At 40.9% G+C, this 17,505-nt stretch overlaps 2 protein-coding genes across 3 annotated transcripts; both read right to left on the reverse strand.

The window, feature by feature from the left end:
• Window positions 1–249: 249 nt before the first annotated feature.
• Window positions 250–10,054, reverse strand: LOC103478721 (dual specificity protein kinase CLK2-like). Of its 2 annotated transcripts, none has more exons than XM_008432723.3 (11): window positions 9,494–10,054; window positions 7,734–7,821; window positions 7,600–7,666; window positions 7,391–7,507; window positions 7,159–7,325; window positions 5,567–5,661; window positions 3,513–3,642; window positions 3,357–3,439; window positions 3,197–3,276; window positions 3,028–3,118; window positions 250–1,183 (listed from the first exon to the last, which is right to left on the reverse strand). In XM_008432723.3, exons 1-11 carry the CDS (start codon window positions 9,779–9,781, stop codon window positions 1,001–1,003), a joined length of 1,389 nt encoding a protein of 462 aa, XP_008430945.1. In that variant the 5' UTR covers window positions 9,782–10,054; the 3' UTR covers window positions 250–1,000. The 2 variants fall into 2 exon arrangements, with proteins under 2 accessions (XP_008430945.1, XP_008430944.1); XM_008432722.3 differs by having other exon boundaries at window positions 7,734–7,824; window positions 9,494–10,053.
• Window positions 10,055–10,202: 148 nt separating this feature from the next.
• Window positions 10,203–17,453, reverse strand: LOC103478741 (meiotic recombination protein REC8 homolog). The gene is made up of 16 exons (XM_017309291.2): window positions 16,240–17,453; window positions 15,470–15,612; window positions 15,310–15,385; window positions 15,105–15,225; window positions 14,933–15,020; window positions 14,678–14,751; window positions 14,517–14,595; window positions 14,338–14,425; window positions 14,091–14,265; window positions 12,816–13,008; window positions 12,473–12,654; window positions 12,286–12,328; window positions 11,556–11,640; window positions 11,400–11,480; window positions 11,203–11,312; window positions 10,203–10,643 (listed from the first exon to the last, which is right to left on the reverse strand). The coding sequence occupies exons 1-16, from the start codon at window positions 16,326–16,328 to the stop codon at window positions 10,540–10,542; spliced, it is 1,731 nt and encodes a 576-aa protein (XP_017164780.2). The 5' UTR covers window positions 16,329–17,453; the 3' UTR covers window positions 10,203–10,539.
• Window positions 17,454–17,505: the final 52 nt, after the last annotated feature.

Genomic DNA, 17,505 nt, shown 5'->3' on the forward strand with positions numbered 1-17,505 from the left:
ATACGTCGATTTGCATTGATGTTTCTCCAACCCAAGACTGTTTAGTACCATAATGAATGTGATTTAAAACATATGTCCACAGAAAATCCACTAATTTCATCCAGCCAACTGGCGATAAATTTGCACTTACGCAATAACGCTTAGCTAGCTAGGTTGCAAGCAAGCTAGCTAAGCGTTTTTGCGTAAGTGCAAATTTATCGCCAACTGAAAGGACAGGACTGAAATGAACAACACAAAACTGAGCTGAAGTGGATTCATCATCGAGCCATTTATTTTTCGATCACAGATGTCAGTTCATACAAAATTTATAATAAAAAAACCTACAGACATTATTATTATCAGATGACAGAATGTAAACATAAATTTAAGGTTTTGCATTTTCTTGCTTTAAAATGTAAATATATTAACACACTCAAAATATTTTGTCGTTTTCTTGACATGTAAGCTGAAGACTGCATTTCTCCCTGATTTAACTCTGTTTAAGTGCCTGAAAGCAACCCTCTTTTATAACAAATCCCCTTTTGTAACTACATTTCTCTAAGCAGTTTATCTAACTTCTGCCCATTAATAGTGTTTGACACTGGATCTCATCTAAATAACAGAAAAACTGAACAACTTTTATGATGCAACATGGAACAAATAAGGCGTAAAAGAAGAACAGGGTCTGTAAAGCTAATAGCTTCCTTCACAGTTTATTTGAGTATAAATCTAATAAAGAGGATTTGCACTCTTTGGAATAAAGAAGACTTTGTTCAGATATTTACCAGAGTTTCAAACCTTCAGTGTTCAGTCGATGCAATCCAGCTCAGCCTCACTCTAATTTAAACATTCCTCAGCACAACATCCACCTCTTCATTTGCAAATAAATTAATCCTCTGCCTAATCTGTGAGCCCTCCTTTCAATTACTCTCTTACAATATGAATAACTCATAAGAGCGATTTGTTGTAAACCTGTAAACACATCCATCTGGTCCATGAAGCATCAAGAAGCTCTTCAGGGTCATTTGCTGTTGTCCCAGCTGTTCCTCCAGGTCTGAGTCCGTGCAGACTGACTGGGCGGCAGGAAGAAGGGATGGTTCAGAGCGGCGGGGAGAGAGATCCGTTTCACCGGGTCGTACTCCAGCATCCGCTCCAGGAGATCAAATAACTGGTGGTGCTCTCTCCCGTGTGATAACAGGTAGTTCTGGAAATCCACAGAACAACGTAGAAGATTGTTATTTAAAGGGATAAATAAGGTTAAAGGTGACCTATTATTTTTTTCAATGAACAGGTTGGGATAGGTCTACGGATTATACAAAATATATTCAATACATTTTTTGCAAAACTTTATTCTTAGATAATCAGATGCATAATTATACAACCGTACATCTTTGAAAAGCAGAAGAAGAGCCTCCTGTGCAACCAACATGAACACAGTAAGTGGTTTCTGAGTGGTAAGTCAACCACAAAACATGGGTAATTTCCAGCAGCCATTGTACAGCAGTAAAACCGGCTGAACAAAAATGCTAGAGTTCCACTTGGGTTGGTAGGTGACGGTGTTGGGCTTGGCTGTGGTTGCTAGGTAACAGGCTCAAAATCGTTTTAGTTGGTAGGTGAGGGGCGGTGCCTGCTGATTTGTGATGTTAAATCCTGGAGGTTTTTGAAATGGCTCATTTTAAAGATACCAAAAAAAGTCTTACTTATTGCCCAAAAAAATGGTTGGGTGTTTTAAAAAATAAAAAATAAAAAAAGCAAGCAAACAAAAAAAAAAAGAGCATTTGGGCTATTTGAGACCCAAATGACATTACAAAAACGTGCAAAATATGAATTTTGCATCATAGTCCTAACTCCCAATTTTTGCAGGAGTTAGGAACGTGTTACTGGGATTTTAGAAAATAACTTCTTATTTGTGCAACCTGGACAAAAATATGCACTTCCTGGTGTAGCAGTAGTAGCATTTATGCGAGGCTCATTGTATTTTCACCCTGCTGGACCTTAGCGAGGGCTCACAGATGCCGGGAAGAGCAGAGAAGGATGGAGCACTCCTCTACGTTCAAGGTTAGATCATCCCAATTAAGAGCTATAATGCTGAGCCAGAAATGCTGGTTCCTAGACTCCCTGTGAGAAACATCAGTGATAAGACGAATGCAAGTAGGTAGTGACTCTGTCTAGTTCAGGGGTCTGCAACCTGCAACTCTGGAGACGCATGTGGCTCTTGGAGCCTCCACTCTTGCTAATTTTGGTCAAAAATTGTAGAACTGAGCACTGCTGTTTAACTGGAAGTGATAGTAGAAGCACATTTTCTGCGGTTTGGTTCAATATCTGCATGACATCAAAATGAGGTAAATAGAAAAAGACATAAAAGTTAGACTTTCAGCTGATTGTGATTTTGATTATGAATTAAACCCAAAAACAACATTCTTTCACTTAGACTCTGGACTGAAGTGAACATAGACACAAAAATAGATGAATAAAATATGCCTTGTATAAAAATAGCAAGGTTTTCATTCAAAAGCGTATGCTTTAAAGAAGACAAATGAATCTGCTTGTTGTAAAACGTGTATTTGTATGGATCTAAAACCCCAAAAGAGAAATACAACTCTGGTTCATTAACTGTAAAATAGATACACTTTATAGCTCTACAGCAGTTAAGTTAGGTCATTTTCCAAAGGCTTTTATGGCTTTGAAGAAATTAATTTATTAGAAGTGAGGCTAAAAGTGGCTCGCTGTGCTGAAGCAGGCTCTATAAGCAGACGCTGAGCATGACTGCTTACTGTTCTCATCCTTCCGAGAAGTAATAAAGTTCTGTCTGAGTGAAAATCACCATTCTCTGTTTGGTATCCAAGAGTTACAGTTAATTAAGAGAAACTCTCTTTTTCTTATTTCTTAATTATTTATTTACAAACAACCGTGAATCGCAACAAGCCAATATTGTGTCAAGTAGCATTAGGACACAGTGTTTCAGCTTCCTAAACTGCAATTTCTTTGAATATTTTAGGAAAACATCCAGGGATATGGCAAATTAAATTTGCAGCCCCCTCAGCTTACCCTCAGTGGTTTACACTTAGACTTAACGAAGCGTCCGGCCTTGGAGCTTTCATTCCAGTCCAGATGACCATGATGGAAATACCTGCGCTTTCTGTGGAGAAGAATAAATCAAATTCAGCCAGATGTCTCAGGTTGGGTTTCAAAGCATTAAAGGTCGGTAGGTTTAAACCTGCTCCACTGAATCATTCTCAGAGGAATTGGTCCCTGGATTCTCTCCATCATCGCCAGATGTTCTTTATTGTCATGAGTCTGCGACGAAAAGCGGAGGAGTTAAATCCCACAACAAAGCAACATGGCTGACCAGAGTTTGAGATCTCCGTCCCGCTGACCTGGAAGAGAGTGAAGCCTTCGTAGTATTCGAACAGGATGCAGCCGATGCTCCAAACGTCACACGGGTGACTCCAACCCAGCTCTGTGGGAGACGAGAGAGTTTCACCACCGTCCAAACATCACCGACAGCTTTACCAGTGAAGAGTCCAGCGTACCCAGTATGACCTCTGGGGCTCGGTAGTGACGAGTGGAGACGACCAGAGAGTGGTGTTCTTGTTCGAAGGTGGCGCTGCCGAAGTCGACCAGCCGCACCGTTGTGTCTCTTATCCTCCGTTCCCAACATTTCTACTCGGAAGACACACAGAGACAAACGAGGAAAGCTTCAGTTTGTATCTCGTTTCTTGATCTTGAGTCATACTTTCACGCTTCGGCTGATTTAATTACCAGAGCGGAAAAGTTTGGGAACACTTGAGGCATTTAATTCAAGAAGTCAAAAGCGTTTTCCAGCCTCAGGATAATTCCAGTCTTTTTGTGTTTTGAACATATCTAGGGTTTTTTTTAGATGGCAACTTTCCTGCTTTGATGAACAAACAACTTATGAAACAAAAAGAAGTAGGCGTTACTTTAACTCTACTTGTGTGTTATTTTCATCCGGGCTGCATGTTTTATAGTTTATGTGTTCAGGCGCCAGGGACTTGATTGGCAGCAGACTGCATCCATTGATTCCTCCACCAACAATAACATTTTCAATCTGTAATGAGGCCGTGGTGGCTGGCAAGACGGCGAGCTGTGAATCAATAATCCCATGGTCAAACCTTGAAGTCCAAGCCTTTTTATCAAATATGGCAGAAGAAAAGCATCCAGCATCAACTGGACAGGACAACAGGCAACAAACAAATATATAAAGATTTTTCAGAGAAACTGGCGGCTGAATGAGCACAAAATGACATCGACTACAGCACGTTCACCCACGTTGCTGCCCATATTTACTGCAGGCAAATGTGACTCAAATCAGATTTTAGGGGAGGATAAGTGACCAGGTCAGACTTGTTAGAACAAGTGTGAACACTCAGATCGTCCCCAAATGTGATTTTTTATTATTTTTTTTGTCAGATTTGAGCCACTTCCATCTTGTCACCTTCCTAACATAACGGCCCAAATCATTTTTTGTCCAAAAAAAAAAAAACTTGGCAAAAATGATTTAGAAAAGTAACGATATTGTGCTCCTGAATCTGAATTCGAGGGGGAACAACCAAAGCAGCTTTGATCCAACTTTAACGTCACCTATTTGTCTTAACTGTGGGCTGGCAGCAAATGTTAGCAAGATGGATGACAGTTGCAGTGGTTCTGTGAGTTATTACACTAAATTAACAAACAGGGAAACATGAAAGTAACTTTCTTCCATGTTTTTTTGGAGGAAAGTTACACCTGTGCGGGTCAGTTTCGAACTGCAAACACTGGAGTTGTGATTTCAGGAAAAATTGGATTTGAGCACCAGCTCTGCAGTGGGACGGCAGCCATATTGGGGAACACACCGCCAATGGAGACACACTAACCAGCTGGAGTGAGACTCGACAAAAGGGGCTTTTCATCTGGAAAAGTGTGAAGCAAAGCTTTTCAACAACAGACAAATTCAGATGGGTTTGAAAAAAGCACCTCATGCATGCTTTGGGCCGATATCTCTTCCAAAGGCAAGGGGAATATTCTTAGAGAACATCATGAAGTCTTTAAAACAGCAGATTGGTTTAATTAATAACAAGAAAGAATGGGTTATATTTATGTTTTTCATCAGGATAAAACCCAAAACATAAAAACTAAATCAAAACCACCAGATACAAAATTAATTTCCCTCTCTCTATCCGTCTCAGGAACTTTTATCAGATTTGCTAAAGAGCGGATCCAAAACTCTGAAAAGACGTGCAAAGAGAAATGATCAAAGTTTCCTCTTTCTGCATGCTCTGTAATGAAGCAAAATGCTATTTAAAAAATTTGAGCTGTACTATCAGGGTTGTCGTTTTTCAACTTTAATATAATTTTTTTCTCTTCAAATGCCACATGTTGCTCAATGTGCAACGGATACAGCCTGCAGTCTTGACGGATAAACCTGTAGACAAAAGGAGACTTCCTGTGGGGGGCTCATGGTTCTGCTGCTGGGATAAATTTGCATTTAAATAGGAAAACACAAAGCAAACTCTCAGGTTGTTCTGCCACCGGTAATCCCTGCTTTGTCGCCATGAGGCCTCCTTAAAGGATGCAGGCCGACCGTCACCTTCTCAGCGTTGTAGACGAGGGAGTAGTTGGAGTTGACGAAGAGGATGTTCTCAGGCTTCAGGTCGGTGTGAGTCAGCTTGTTGTCATGGAGAACTGTGGAAGAGAGCGAGCCAGGACAGAGGATCATTGGATATGTCAGGAGCCAGCGCCCCCCGGTGGTGGCTTCTTCAGCTATGGCAAACTGTCAGATTAATTGAAGAAAATTAATGGCATTTATAATAATAGTAATAATATACATTCATCTTGATTAAACTGGCCTTACAGTGGGGATAAAACACTTGATTTGGAGTTTGAGGAGTTTGAGGATCATTCACATGATCAAAAACAATACACTGTTATTTATTTTTTTGTTTATTTGTAAAAAGTAAAAAGTCGTTTAAAGCTAGCTTATTCTGCCAGTTAGTCCTCCAGTCTTTCTGATATTATAGTCAGAAACCATATGTTGGAATTAAATATCATCCTGTTGTTTTATCTTTACTTAACACAGAACAGGAGATTGTTGTTATACATCTGTATCCCCAAAGTAACAAATAATAATAATAATAATAATATTTACTATTATAGTAACTATTTATTTGCTATAATATTTACTATTTAAATATTTACTATTTACTGAAGTTACACTTCAGCAACTTCCTAACTTGCTGAAGTGTTAAACCTCCAGAGGTCTTTGTTTAATTTATCCCTGAACAAAAAGACTAACAACTTACTCAGGAGTGAATCATATAAATTTACTGTAAAACATTCAGCCTTCCTGTTATTTCCTGAAGTTTATGCTCTCTCTTGCTCCATGTCTTAATATGTTAATGCTTATAGTGCTTCTTCTCATTTCTTTTTTTAAGCGCCTCTCTGAAACTGAAAACATTTTCCTTTAGATCTTTTTCACTCACCAACAGCTTCATTGAAGAACAGCATTGCTGTCAGTGAGACTTATTTTCATTTAGCATGATCCGTTTGCTAACTAGAGATATATATATATATATATATATTAGATGCATCAGTAGTATCTAATTTCAATTTAAATCAGTTTAAATCCATTGTTTGTAAGCTTTATAACATTTGTAAAACAAACGGGTGATCTACACATCATGATGCTGCTATATGAATCTACTTAATTTGTCATTTTGAAATCTTATTAAAGATTAAACAGTTTTACTATATTTTAGTGTGATGGCATGATATGTTACTTGGACTGATTGATTAACTCACTTATTTATGTAAATATTTTTTGGGAAGTTGTTTTTACAGCTATCTGTCAGGTAAGACACTGACTGCTTATAACTACTCTACAAAATCCCACTATGGGGGGGGGGACAAAAAAACCTTAGAATCTCCTTCTGGTGGCTTAGCTTAATTAGAGATTTATATGGACTTGGAACAACGACAAAAACTAAATGTTTCCACATTTAGAAATTAAGAGTTTTTCTCAGGCCTGAAGATTTAAACCAGAAACTTTCGTATGTATCACTCAATCAAACATCTTTTTTTTTTTTTGCAGCCCAACTGTGAAACATCTCCCTACTCTCTTATAGATGAACGAAGCAGGTGACGAGGGGAGAGCGTGGCTGCGGGGGTTTGCGTTGCACTCACAGCTGACAGCGTGGCAGATCTGGCTCGCCATGTGTCGGATCTGGTTAATGGGGTACGGCAGGAAGTTGTTTGACTTCAAAAAGTCGAAGGTGCTGAGAGACAGCAGCTCAAATGAGATGCACACGTGGCCGCAGAAGTTAAACCAGTCCAGCATCTGAACGCAGTTACTGGAAGGGACACAAACAAACGTGAAATGCTTTGAACTGTAACATTAATAACTTGCTGAACTCACTGCTTGTTCTCGGGATCTTTGGCCCGGATTTTCTCCAGAACGTTTATCTCCAGCTTGGCTGCTTCTCTGTATTTCTCCAAGTTCTTGATGATCTTCAGAGCTACCGGTCTTCCTCCTCTGTGTGATTCAACGCATTATTTCATAGCTAATACCCGCAAACTCTCACACACTGATTCCAGTTAGCATTAAATTGGAGGAGGAGGAGCCACCTGCTGTGATCCAGACACTGCACCACTTTCCCAAAGGTTCCCTCTCCCAGCGTGTCGAGCACCTCATCTGGAAAACAGAGGTCGGATTAGTCTGTGTTGTTGGATCCCGCTCTGCCAGATGTTCTGGTACCTACATCTGTCCTCCAGGATGTCCCCGCTGTCGTAGATCAGGTGGCCATTTTTGGAGTCCCGCTCATTTTCAGCTTCAATGTTGATGCTTCTCTGCTGTGGATAAAGTCAAGAAATCATCCTGCTTTCAGTAAAAACAGACCGATCCAACTTCAGGAGATAAAGTTGAAGGTCTCCATTTAACATCCAGCAAATTCAAAGTCACCAGCATGGAGATCAGTTTATAGTGTTATAGGGTTTTTCTTTTGTTTGTACTAAAATCTTCATTTAGATCAGGGGTGTCAAACACATTTTTGTTTTGGTCCAAATTAAAGTCATGAATGCTCTTAAAGGCTCGGTTGTACCTAAATGTATTGATAAAACCTGTTCACAAGCTGCTAAAATATCAATGAATTCTTAAAATTAAATAATATTATTGAACATCTTTTCAGACCCTCCAAGATTTCATGATTGTTTTGTGATTTTGTGTGTTTTTGGTACTAATTTGGAAATATTTGCGCTTATATATGTCAGTAAATGCGACTTTTGTTACTCGCTGTGTAGATCATGGACTACAGTCCGACATCAGTTTAGGCTGAGGCAGCTGTTTAGCACAAGCAAGAAAGTTTTTGACATTTTTTGTGAAAAATCTGCAATAAATATTAATACAAAAAAGTGCAGAAATGTGTTAATTTTCAGTGAATCGCCACAATAATTCGCAAGAAACTGGAGGAACTGATTGTTATATTTTGGATTAAACAGATAAAAATGAATTGATTTGACTGATAAAATAATATTTTATCAGTGTTTAGTTTATAATTTAGAGGGCCACATTAAAAAAAGCTGTGGCGGGCCGGATTTGGCCCACGGGCCTCGAGTTTGACACGTGTGATTGAGATGATTGAAGCATTTTGTGTAAATAAAATAAATACTTAATAATTACTTATAAAACAATTTCATCTCCGAAATATTCGTGAGAGCAAATCATTTCTTGGTCTTCATGTTCATTAAGTAAAATTTTATTGTTGTTCATCTTGTTTTTGAGATTTAACTCACTTATGTGAAAATCTAAAGCCGTTGAGCAATAACATCCAAATGATTTGCTGACATATAGTGGATCAGAAGTGAACACATCCCAACCAAATTGTTAATTTTTTGTGATGCGACAAATCACATTATGATCAAATTTTGTTACACTTTCTTCATATCAAATGTTGACAGATCTTGTTTTTGTTTTTTTTCTTTGGCACTGGCGGAGGAGATTTGGCGAGTTATCAATTTACAAATGCATTTCTCCGACAAATGTGGCAATGAGCTAAACACGAATGTCCAGACTTTTGTGTCTTAACGTTCACAAAAATCCCACAAAGAGCCCCATAAACCTCTCAAAACCCAAACCGTCAATTGTTGCGCCATTGATCCCAGAAATGTTAGCAGCGTCTAAAAGAGGCCAATAAGAGACTTCTGGTCTCTTTGGACGAGGCCCGCGTCTATTTCGATCCCCATTCTGAGGCCGGTATTAATATCACGTAAGCAAACGAGATACTCAGCGCTGGAAACGCGCCAAAAAAACACGCACACAAAAGTCACACTGACCCACATAAACACAAGTGTGTTTGAAAAAGCTGGGGAGTTTGTGGACAAACGAACTAAATCGTGTCTGTCGTTGTTGGTTTGAGGTAAAAACTAAAATCACACAAATGAAGAAGAGAGACCGACAAATGATTAAAAAAACAAACAAAAATAAAAAAATTAAAAAAAGCAAAAATCAATCCATGGTACTCACTGACAGGCGGAGACAAATGCAGTCCAGAAAGCCCTTCAAGAGAGAAAACAGCTCCTTGTTTCCCATCACACAGAGGCGCAGATCAGATACTGGCAAGGTCGAGTTCAAGAGGAAGAGAAGAAGACAGAGGGATGAAGAGGAGACGCAGATAAAGCGGCAGCTGATAAGCTTTTGGAGCTGCGTAGAGAAAAAAAAATAACTGAAGATATAGCACCATGAATATGAAACAAGTGGCTTTAAAAAACAACAACAACAACAAAAAAGAAACAAGCAGAGGATGTAGAGCATGTGAGGAAGTAAAAAATAGCCTCCAATGCAGTCAGCAGAAACCTGAAGTGAAGGAAAGACACAAACTTGACAGAAAAGCCAACAAGGAAAGGCAGAAAAACTCAGGAAGAAGCAAAAACGCAAAAGGAAAACCCGAACACACGAAAAACAGGAGAAAGCAAAAGTACAGACAAAAGACGGAAAGTGACGGACAGAAATGAGACGACAGAAACGGCGAAGGCGAGCGGAGACAGATGCTAATAATAAACTGGTCACAGCCCCCACCCCACCCCACCCCGCCCCACCTCACCCCGCCCCTCCGGTCCGCAGAGGAGAATTAAGATGTGTGAAGAGGCGGAGGAAGATCAAGTGTCGCTCGGCTCATCTGCCCCGCGGCCTGCTGCCCCACAGATCCTCCAGCATGTACAACAACCAGCACGAATTCAACGGAAATACGTTTTTATTGTTGAAAGGAACACAGAACCGGGGAGCTTTGATTTCACATGTAAAAACACTGGAACAATAAAATCAAATGTAGGATTCATATGTTCGTTAAACCTGCGAGAGCCAGAAACACGGAAAACCGATGCAAATCTTCCTTTGCTAAATAAAAACAAACAAAAAAAGCACTTTAAAACCACAAAACTCATTCTGGTAATACATAATAAAGGGATAAATTGGAAATCGTGCAACTTTTAAAACTATGCAGTGGTGGGAGACAGGATTATTGGGTGAAATCATGAACTCAGAAGTCCTCAGAGTCCCCAGCTGGGAGCAGATTATGAAGGCTGGTCCAGTTCTTCATATCTGGGTCCGGGGAGGATCACGATGTCTCCATACGGCTCTTCCTGCTCGGCAGAAATCCTGCTGGACGACAAATTATCTGCAAACAAAATGATAACGGGTCAGGTTTAGGTTTTCGGTGTCGTCTAGTTAGTATTCTTTTAGGTAATATAATTTTCACCCTGTGTGGATATGAAAAAACAACAACCTGTAAATGTATGTAAATAGTTACAAGTCGACAGCAAATGCGACAAATTTCTTGCAAACCCACAAAACCTTACCAAGCATTTCTGGTGGAAAAATATCAGCACACTTGAAATAAGACACAATTAACTTACGAGCAAGAAATATGAGCTTATTTTAAGTCAGTAATTCCTTATTATTGATGGAAAAATACTAGTTTCACTAACAGATTATTTCACCTATAACAAGACATTGTGCTGAGACATCTGCACTAGAAACTAGACCAACAACTTGGTAAGATTTTGTGTTTTTGGAGTGTAGAGAAACCAGACTCATGTTAAACTTTTTGCACTTTAACCACAAACAACCGGTGTTACTGGGTTCAGACATGCAGAGTCACCAGAGGCCACATATTGATCAGAGAAGCTGTAAAATAATCAGCGTGGGAGACGCGAGTGGAAAAGGCGACTCGTTACCCAGCAGCCTCTGAAAAACGCAGCTGACTGTTCTGCGGTTGGCTCCAGACGGCAAAACCGACTGAAAAAGCACCGGCTCGCTTTCAAAGTCCGCCATCTCCGGCAGCAGCCTGGGAACACGGAGACACACAAAAATAAAATGCAACATGTAAATAAAGGCCTGGTTAAGTTGAGTTTAATAGTCCACAGAAGCACACCGAGGGGATTCCACTGCCAACTCCTCGATCCTCTCGTCCACCGCCTCTGGGATGTCCTGCAGCGCCGTGGAGACGGTGGACCTGGAGACAGGAAGGAGGACGAGTCTTAAAGCGAGACCCCACCAACAGAGACGCACAGGTTTCCTCGTCACCCACCCTTCTCTCTCAGACGTGTAAAGAGGAGAAAAGTCTCGAGACGCCTCCCGCTGGTCCGACCCCTCCAGAGATGGAGCCGGGTGAGCTGCACACACACACACACACACACACACACACACACACACACACACACACACACACACACACACACACACACACACACACACACACACACACACACACACACACACACACACACACACACACACACACACACACACACACACACGCACCACAACATCTTCAGTTTTCATGCGCTGACGACCTCAAAGCCTGGAAAGTGTCAGTCATGACCTTTGACCTGAATTTAACTCCCACAAGGCTATGAAAAATATTTTCCCACATACAGATTCTTTAGCCACACTTAAATGTTTTTAGATAATCAAAATATATATAATTATGACTAAGAAAACTAGAATGCGTGTTAAAAAAAAAGTTTACAAAGTTAAATCTGTAAATAGTGTTTATCAAAGTGAGGGCAGCGGCCCTTTGGGGGACGAGCGGGAGGAGATAAGGGGACGTCAGGAAGTTGGAGGGAAAAAATGCAAAAATTAAAAATGTAATAATGCTTTGAATGATGAATTTTTAATTATTAATTTTTTTATAATAAAATCTCGTCTGTTTTCAGTCACCAAAAAAATAAGTTAAAATAACTTATTGAAATGTCATTTCAATAACTATTTATTACTGAATAGTGAAGAAAAGTGAAGAAAAAAAGCATAGATATTACCTGAAAATCCCATCATCTCAGATTCCTCCATTCCTCTCTGGACCTACATTCACACAGAAGCACACACACACACACAGAAGCACACACACAGAAGCACACACACACACACACAGAAGCACACACACACTTAAAATCCCTCAAATATTCACGTTAGTTCGTCAGTAGAAGCAGAAACGCCTGGCCTCACCTCTGTGGAAACCTCATCGGCTCTCTGCTCCTCGGCTGCCGCCTCCTGCATCGCCTCCCGCTCTCGCTCGCGCTCCGAGTCGGTGGACTCGGGCCCCCGGTCCCCGACCTGCAGGTCGGGCCCCGACAGCGGCGTTATGACCGCCGCCCGTCTCCACAGAGACAGAATCTCCTCAGGCAAAACTGTAGGCGTAAAGGCGTGTGGGTCAGAGATGCAATGCAGGAAAAAGCTTCGCTCGGTACTTTCATTAAAGCTTTAATTCACAGTATGTCGGTGCTGCACACAGAGACTCATTTAGCCAGGAAGTGCTGGATATTATCAAGCGGAAAATAGCTTCACTGACAGCTGCAGGGTTTGCTGAGCAGCTCGGCGGCCGGAATGACCCGGTGAGAGGGAGGCGGGGCGACGGCCGGCTCTCTGGTCTCAGTCAGAGGCTCCTCAATCTGCTGCTGCTGCTCCGACTCTGAGAGCTGCGTCTCCGGATCGAAGAACACCAGCTGCCTCCTCCTCCTTCTCTTCACCTCAGGTTGGGCCTCCTGGCGGGGTGAGCGGAATGGGACACAGCATTTAAGAAACCGGGTGACTGATGATGGGAAGATGGCTGCAGGAGGGGATTTATAGTGCAGGAGCAACGTTAAAGCATGTTGAAACTGTGAGATAATGTCATGCCATGTTTCTGTGTTCCCTGCTCAACCATAAGACAGGAGCACAACGTTTTAATGAGACAACAAGACAAATAAATGTAACTAATGGAAACAATTTGTGTCATTTCTCATCATGGCTTTTCTTGGCTTACTAATTATCATGGGCATTAACTGGACGAGGAGTAAAGACTCAAATAAGCAGGTCTGTAGGAGGGGCGATTGTTGGTACTGTCACTTTAAATTTAGCTCCTCTGGGACACAACCAGCCTCTAAAACTGACTGACTTAAAGGTGACCCATTATGCTTCCTTCAACAGGATACAATAGATCTATACAAAACATGTTCATTACAAACTTTGCACAAAATAATTCTTAGATAATGAGATTTTACTCTGATCAGTTCTGCTTATTTTGAGTTCCTCTCAGAATGAGATGGTTTAGGGCATCTTGTCACTTTAAATCCAAGTAATCTGCTGCTGGCCACACCCCCAACTCAACGTTTACACTCACAGCTGCAAACAACTGAGTAATTATATAGCTGCACATCTTTGAAAAGCAGAAGTGGAGCCTCCTGCACAACTAGCGAGAATGCAGCAAGTGGTTTCTGGATGGTAAGTCGACAACAAACCACTTGTCTTTTCCTGCAGCCATTGTACGGCACACACAGAGGTAAAACCGGCTGATCAGATGTTCTGGAGCTCAGCTTGGGTTTCTAGGTGACGGGCAGTGATTGCAAATTTGTGACATTACATTCAGAGCACAAAATACTTTAACTTATTCCCCCCCCCCCAAAATTCTGTGTTTTATTTTAAGAACTTGGGCTGTTTTTAGAAACAGCTGAAACCAAAATGGAAGCAGGACTTTTGCATAGTAGATAATCTGTATTAAAGCATATAAAGATATATTTAATCACGCATTTATGATTGAGTAAAAACTACAGTTTTTTAGAAGAACAACAAAAAGGAGAGAACTCGCCTCTAACTCGGGGCTCCTGCGTCGTCGCCGCGCTGCAGATGGCGGTGAGGGGACTCTGGGCGCCGGCACCGGGGTGACCGGGTCTCTGGGCATTAAGGGGGTTTCCCCAGAGGAGCCCGGCTCCTCCAGAGGCAGCAGCTCAGGGCCCTCGCTGGAGACGGTGGACGGCTGCAGGCTGACAGATGAAACAGTCGGTCAGATTTTGTTTCTTCTCATTCGTGTTTGTACGCGAGGAGGGAGGCGTTACTCTGCGATGGATGGAGTCATTTCCTTCGTCTTCTTGCTCGCCTCCTCCCCCTCCTCTCTCATCTCTTCTTGTATTGGCTCCAAACCTCCTGTTGACAACGCAGCAGCAGCAGCAGCTCCTCCATTAATTAAGCAGCTGGTAACTTACACTACAGCTGAGAAACGAGATCTAACTCAAACCTTCTTGAAAGTGATCCGGCTGGTCCAGGAGTAAATCGACAGTTTGTAGAAGATCATCAGTGAAGTCTTCCTCATCAAACTAGATGAGAGAGGAAAAAAATGGCCGTGAGAAAAAAAATAGACTGAAAGCGTTTTTATAGTTTCTCAGCCAGCAGGCGAACCTCTGCGGCGGCTGCGGCGCTGGCGGCGAGTATCGGCTCGCTCAGAGTGATGGATTCTGGGGAAGCGGAGATGCCTGAGGAAAAAAAACACAACTCATCGTTTAACTAAACATGGCTGTCGCACAATCCGGTGAAGACAGCAGGGAAAAATGAGGTGATGGGAGGTGAGGAACGTTTCCTTCCTGACACTAGGACCAAACCATGACACTCCCACCACCGCGTAATGCAGCTGCAGCACATAAAGAACAGTCCTACCATTTTCCGGACGTGGAGAAGCCGAAGTAGCTGAGCTGCTCCGTTCATGGAGCTCGGGAGACGATTCTCCCAGATCCTCCCAATTCATCTGACGCAGAAGGCAGAAAAAACCCCCTCAGTTATCCTGAGCGACGTGCATCGGGCTCGGCGCTCGTTTCCTGTCGGTCGGCACCTGCATCAGCTGCGTCGGGCTGGGCATCGTGTCCTGGAGGAGCATCTCTCCAAATAAAGGATCCGGAGCGCCTTCCGTCTCCTCCATGAGAAACAGGACATCAGGCAGGACTGCAGCTGACCTTGAATGAATAAAACAGGACTTAAAGCAGAAGAAGAAGAAGAAATGTGAGTTCATTTTACCATATTAAAGCAAATGTTCATACTTGCTTGGACCGGAAAGATCCGTTTTCCCTGAGCTTCTTTGTTTCAACAACTGGCCCAGAATGGACTGGACTTCCTCTGGAAGGGAACAAGCTTGTCTTGAGCTCCATCACTGTTTTTTTTCCCCCTCATAACCTTTCAGCGCTTTATAGTTTTCCTCACCCAGAAAGATGGTGCACTGCCGGTGGTAGACCAGGATGATGCCGTACTGCAGCTGTGAGGAGAGGTAGAGGGAGAAGCGGGGTCGCGGCAGGCCGGGTTGAGGCGGGGCGACCCGCTCCAGCAGGTAGTTCATGATGTCATCGCTGCCAAGGCAACAGCTTCGTTAACGTCATCAGTCCTCCGGTTGGTTTGTTTGAAAAACCCAGACGACTTTGTGTCGCCTTAATTATAAACGTGACTGAAAATCGATTGTGGGATTCCTCAAGGCTCCGTTCCCCGAACGCTGCTTTTTTAATGCATTTGTCGCCACATGACAACAGATTGCAGTCGTGGAGAAAGTGTGTCTTTAATTATTTTTTGCAATGTGGCTAAAAAGTACAGCTAAATGCTTATTTTCACTTGGATAGAATCTTACTGTCTGTAAAAACCAAACCAGGAAGTTACAGCTCATTCAAAGTGATGCTGTCCGAGTCCTGACCAAAAACACATCAATCTCTTAAACTCTGGAAAAAACGCCACAAAAACCTCCTTTGAGTCAAAGCTTCCCGTGGTGAAGCATGTTTGCTGCATGAAAGCTGCATTAAAAAAATGCATCTTCCCCACAAAATCAAGATTTAAGTGGTTTATTATATTTCAGTTGTAGTATTTTTCTGTGGTTCTTATCTTAATAAAACTTTAGGTTTCCATTTTATCACCTTTTGCATAAATGGTGGAACAAATAAAACTGTCATGCATTCAATAAAGCAACTATAGTTTAAAAAAATACTCACCAACTCCTTTTCACGTTGACTTTCAGGAAATCCCTGCGAGGAACTTTGATGCCTTTTGTGGCAACCAGCCTGAAATGTAAATAATTCATTTACTGCTGAATTAAAAACAGAAGGCAGAGCTAATTGTCAAATTCAGCATTTGAAGCTGATCAAAATGACAACAAGGAACAATTTATAAGGTTTTTATTATAATTAATTAAACATTATATGTTGAAGTGATCTTTTATTTACTAAAAAATATGTGATTACAGATGAATGCAATGTTAATTACGCTTTGCCTGGAAATGATCAGAAATATATTTTATTCTATTGATACATTAAAACATTTAGTTTGAGAGAATTTGGGAATAAACATAAAAAAGGTCAATTTTTGGTTTTAGATTTTAATCATTTCTGATTGATCGTTTAAAATAATTTTGGGAGTTCTGCAGCATCCTGTCATCATTCACCAGCATCTCTATGAAAAAAAATATCTTTACATATTTAAAGAACTAAATTTTTGTCTCCTTTTTATATTCTAATATCTTGATTTCCACAAATAATTTAAGGAGCTATATCGTCTTTAAGTTAAAAGTTATAATCAAAACTGATCAAAAACCTTCAAAAAAAAATAAATAAAAAATTCACATTTGAGGAGCACCTGTGGGAATCAAGCTTAGTTTTTTTTTGTTTTTTTAAAATCTACTCTCTTTAATCTTCAGAAATCTGACATTTGGTGAAGGACATCAAACGCTGCAGCGCTTTTGTTTTGACTTCAGAGGCGATGTTTGTGTTTGTCAGCTTTTAAAGATGCACCTGGACTCCGACATCTTTTTATTTAGGACAGAAAAAAAACAACAACAAAAAAAACTGGTCAACTCTGTGAGTCCAGTTTGTGATTAAATCGAACATCTGATATACATTTAAAAAGCGTAGACATATTTTAAATGTATTTAAAAAATTATGTACTGAGTAGTTCATGATTTTGTCACTTTTTGCAAAATTGTCCTTTTCTTTCTTTTAAACTAACCATTATTCTTTTGTAATGACAGATATATTAACGTAGTTTAAATAACTAAAAGAGTTCACCAGTATGAAGTTTTTATTCTTTTTTGTAAGCAGCAATGCAACACATCAAACTCGGTAATTTGATTAAAAAAAAAAAAAACTCTCTTAAGAATCAGATTAAGTAGTAACGTCCAGGTTCACATTACTAGTTCAGATTGAAAACGTCACAGGACTGTTGAAGGATTTAAAAGATTTTCACTCACCAGATCGTGGAGAAAC

The sequence above is a fragment of the Poecilia reticulata genome, chromosome 16 (assembly GCF_904066995.2).
Source record: "Poecilia reticulata chromosome 16, P_reticulata-male-v2, whole genome shotgun sequence".
Lineage (NCBI taxonomy): Eukaryota > Metazoa > Chordata > Actinopteri > Cyprinodontiformes > Poeciliidae > Poecilia > Poecilia reticulata.

What these genes read in the sequence shown, in the direction of transcription:
- LOC103478741 (XM_017309291.2), bottom strand. Translation starts at nt 16,328, where the DNA reads ATGAATTATTTACATTTCAGGCTGGTTGCCACAAAAGGCATCAAAGTT. An exon ending in GCCGGATCACTTTCAAGAAG is followed by an intron (nt 14,426 to 14,516) that starts GTTTGAGTTAGA and finishes CGTTGTCAACAG; the next exon opens with GAGGTTTGGAGCCAATACAA. An exon ending in CCGATGAGGTTTCCACAGAG is followed by an intron (nt 12,329 to 12,472) that starts GTGAGGCCAGGC and finishes GTGTGAATGTAG; the next exon opens with GTCCAGAGAGGAATGGAGGA.
- LOC103478721 (XM_008432722.3), bottom strand. Translation starts at nt 9,781, where the DNA reads ATGCTCTACATCCTCTGCTTGTTTCTTTTTTGTTGTTGTTGTTGTTTT. An exon ending in GCATTTGTCTCCGCCTGTCA is followed by an intron (nt 7,825 to 9,493) that starts GTGAGTACCATG and finishes CTTTATCCACAG; the next exon opens with CAGAGAAGCATCAACATTGA. An exon ending in AAGGCTTCACTCTCTTCCAG is followed by an intron (nt 3,277 to 3,356) that starts GTCAGCGGGACG and finishes TTTTCGTCGCAG; the next exon opens with ACTCATGACAATAAAGAACA.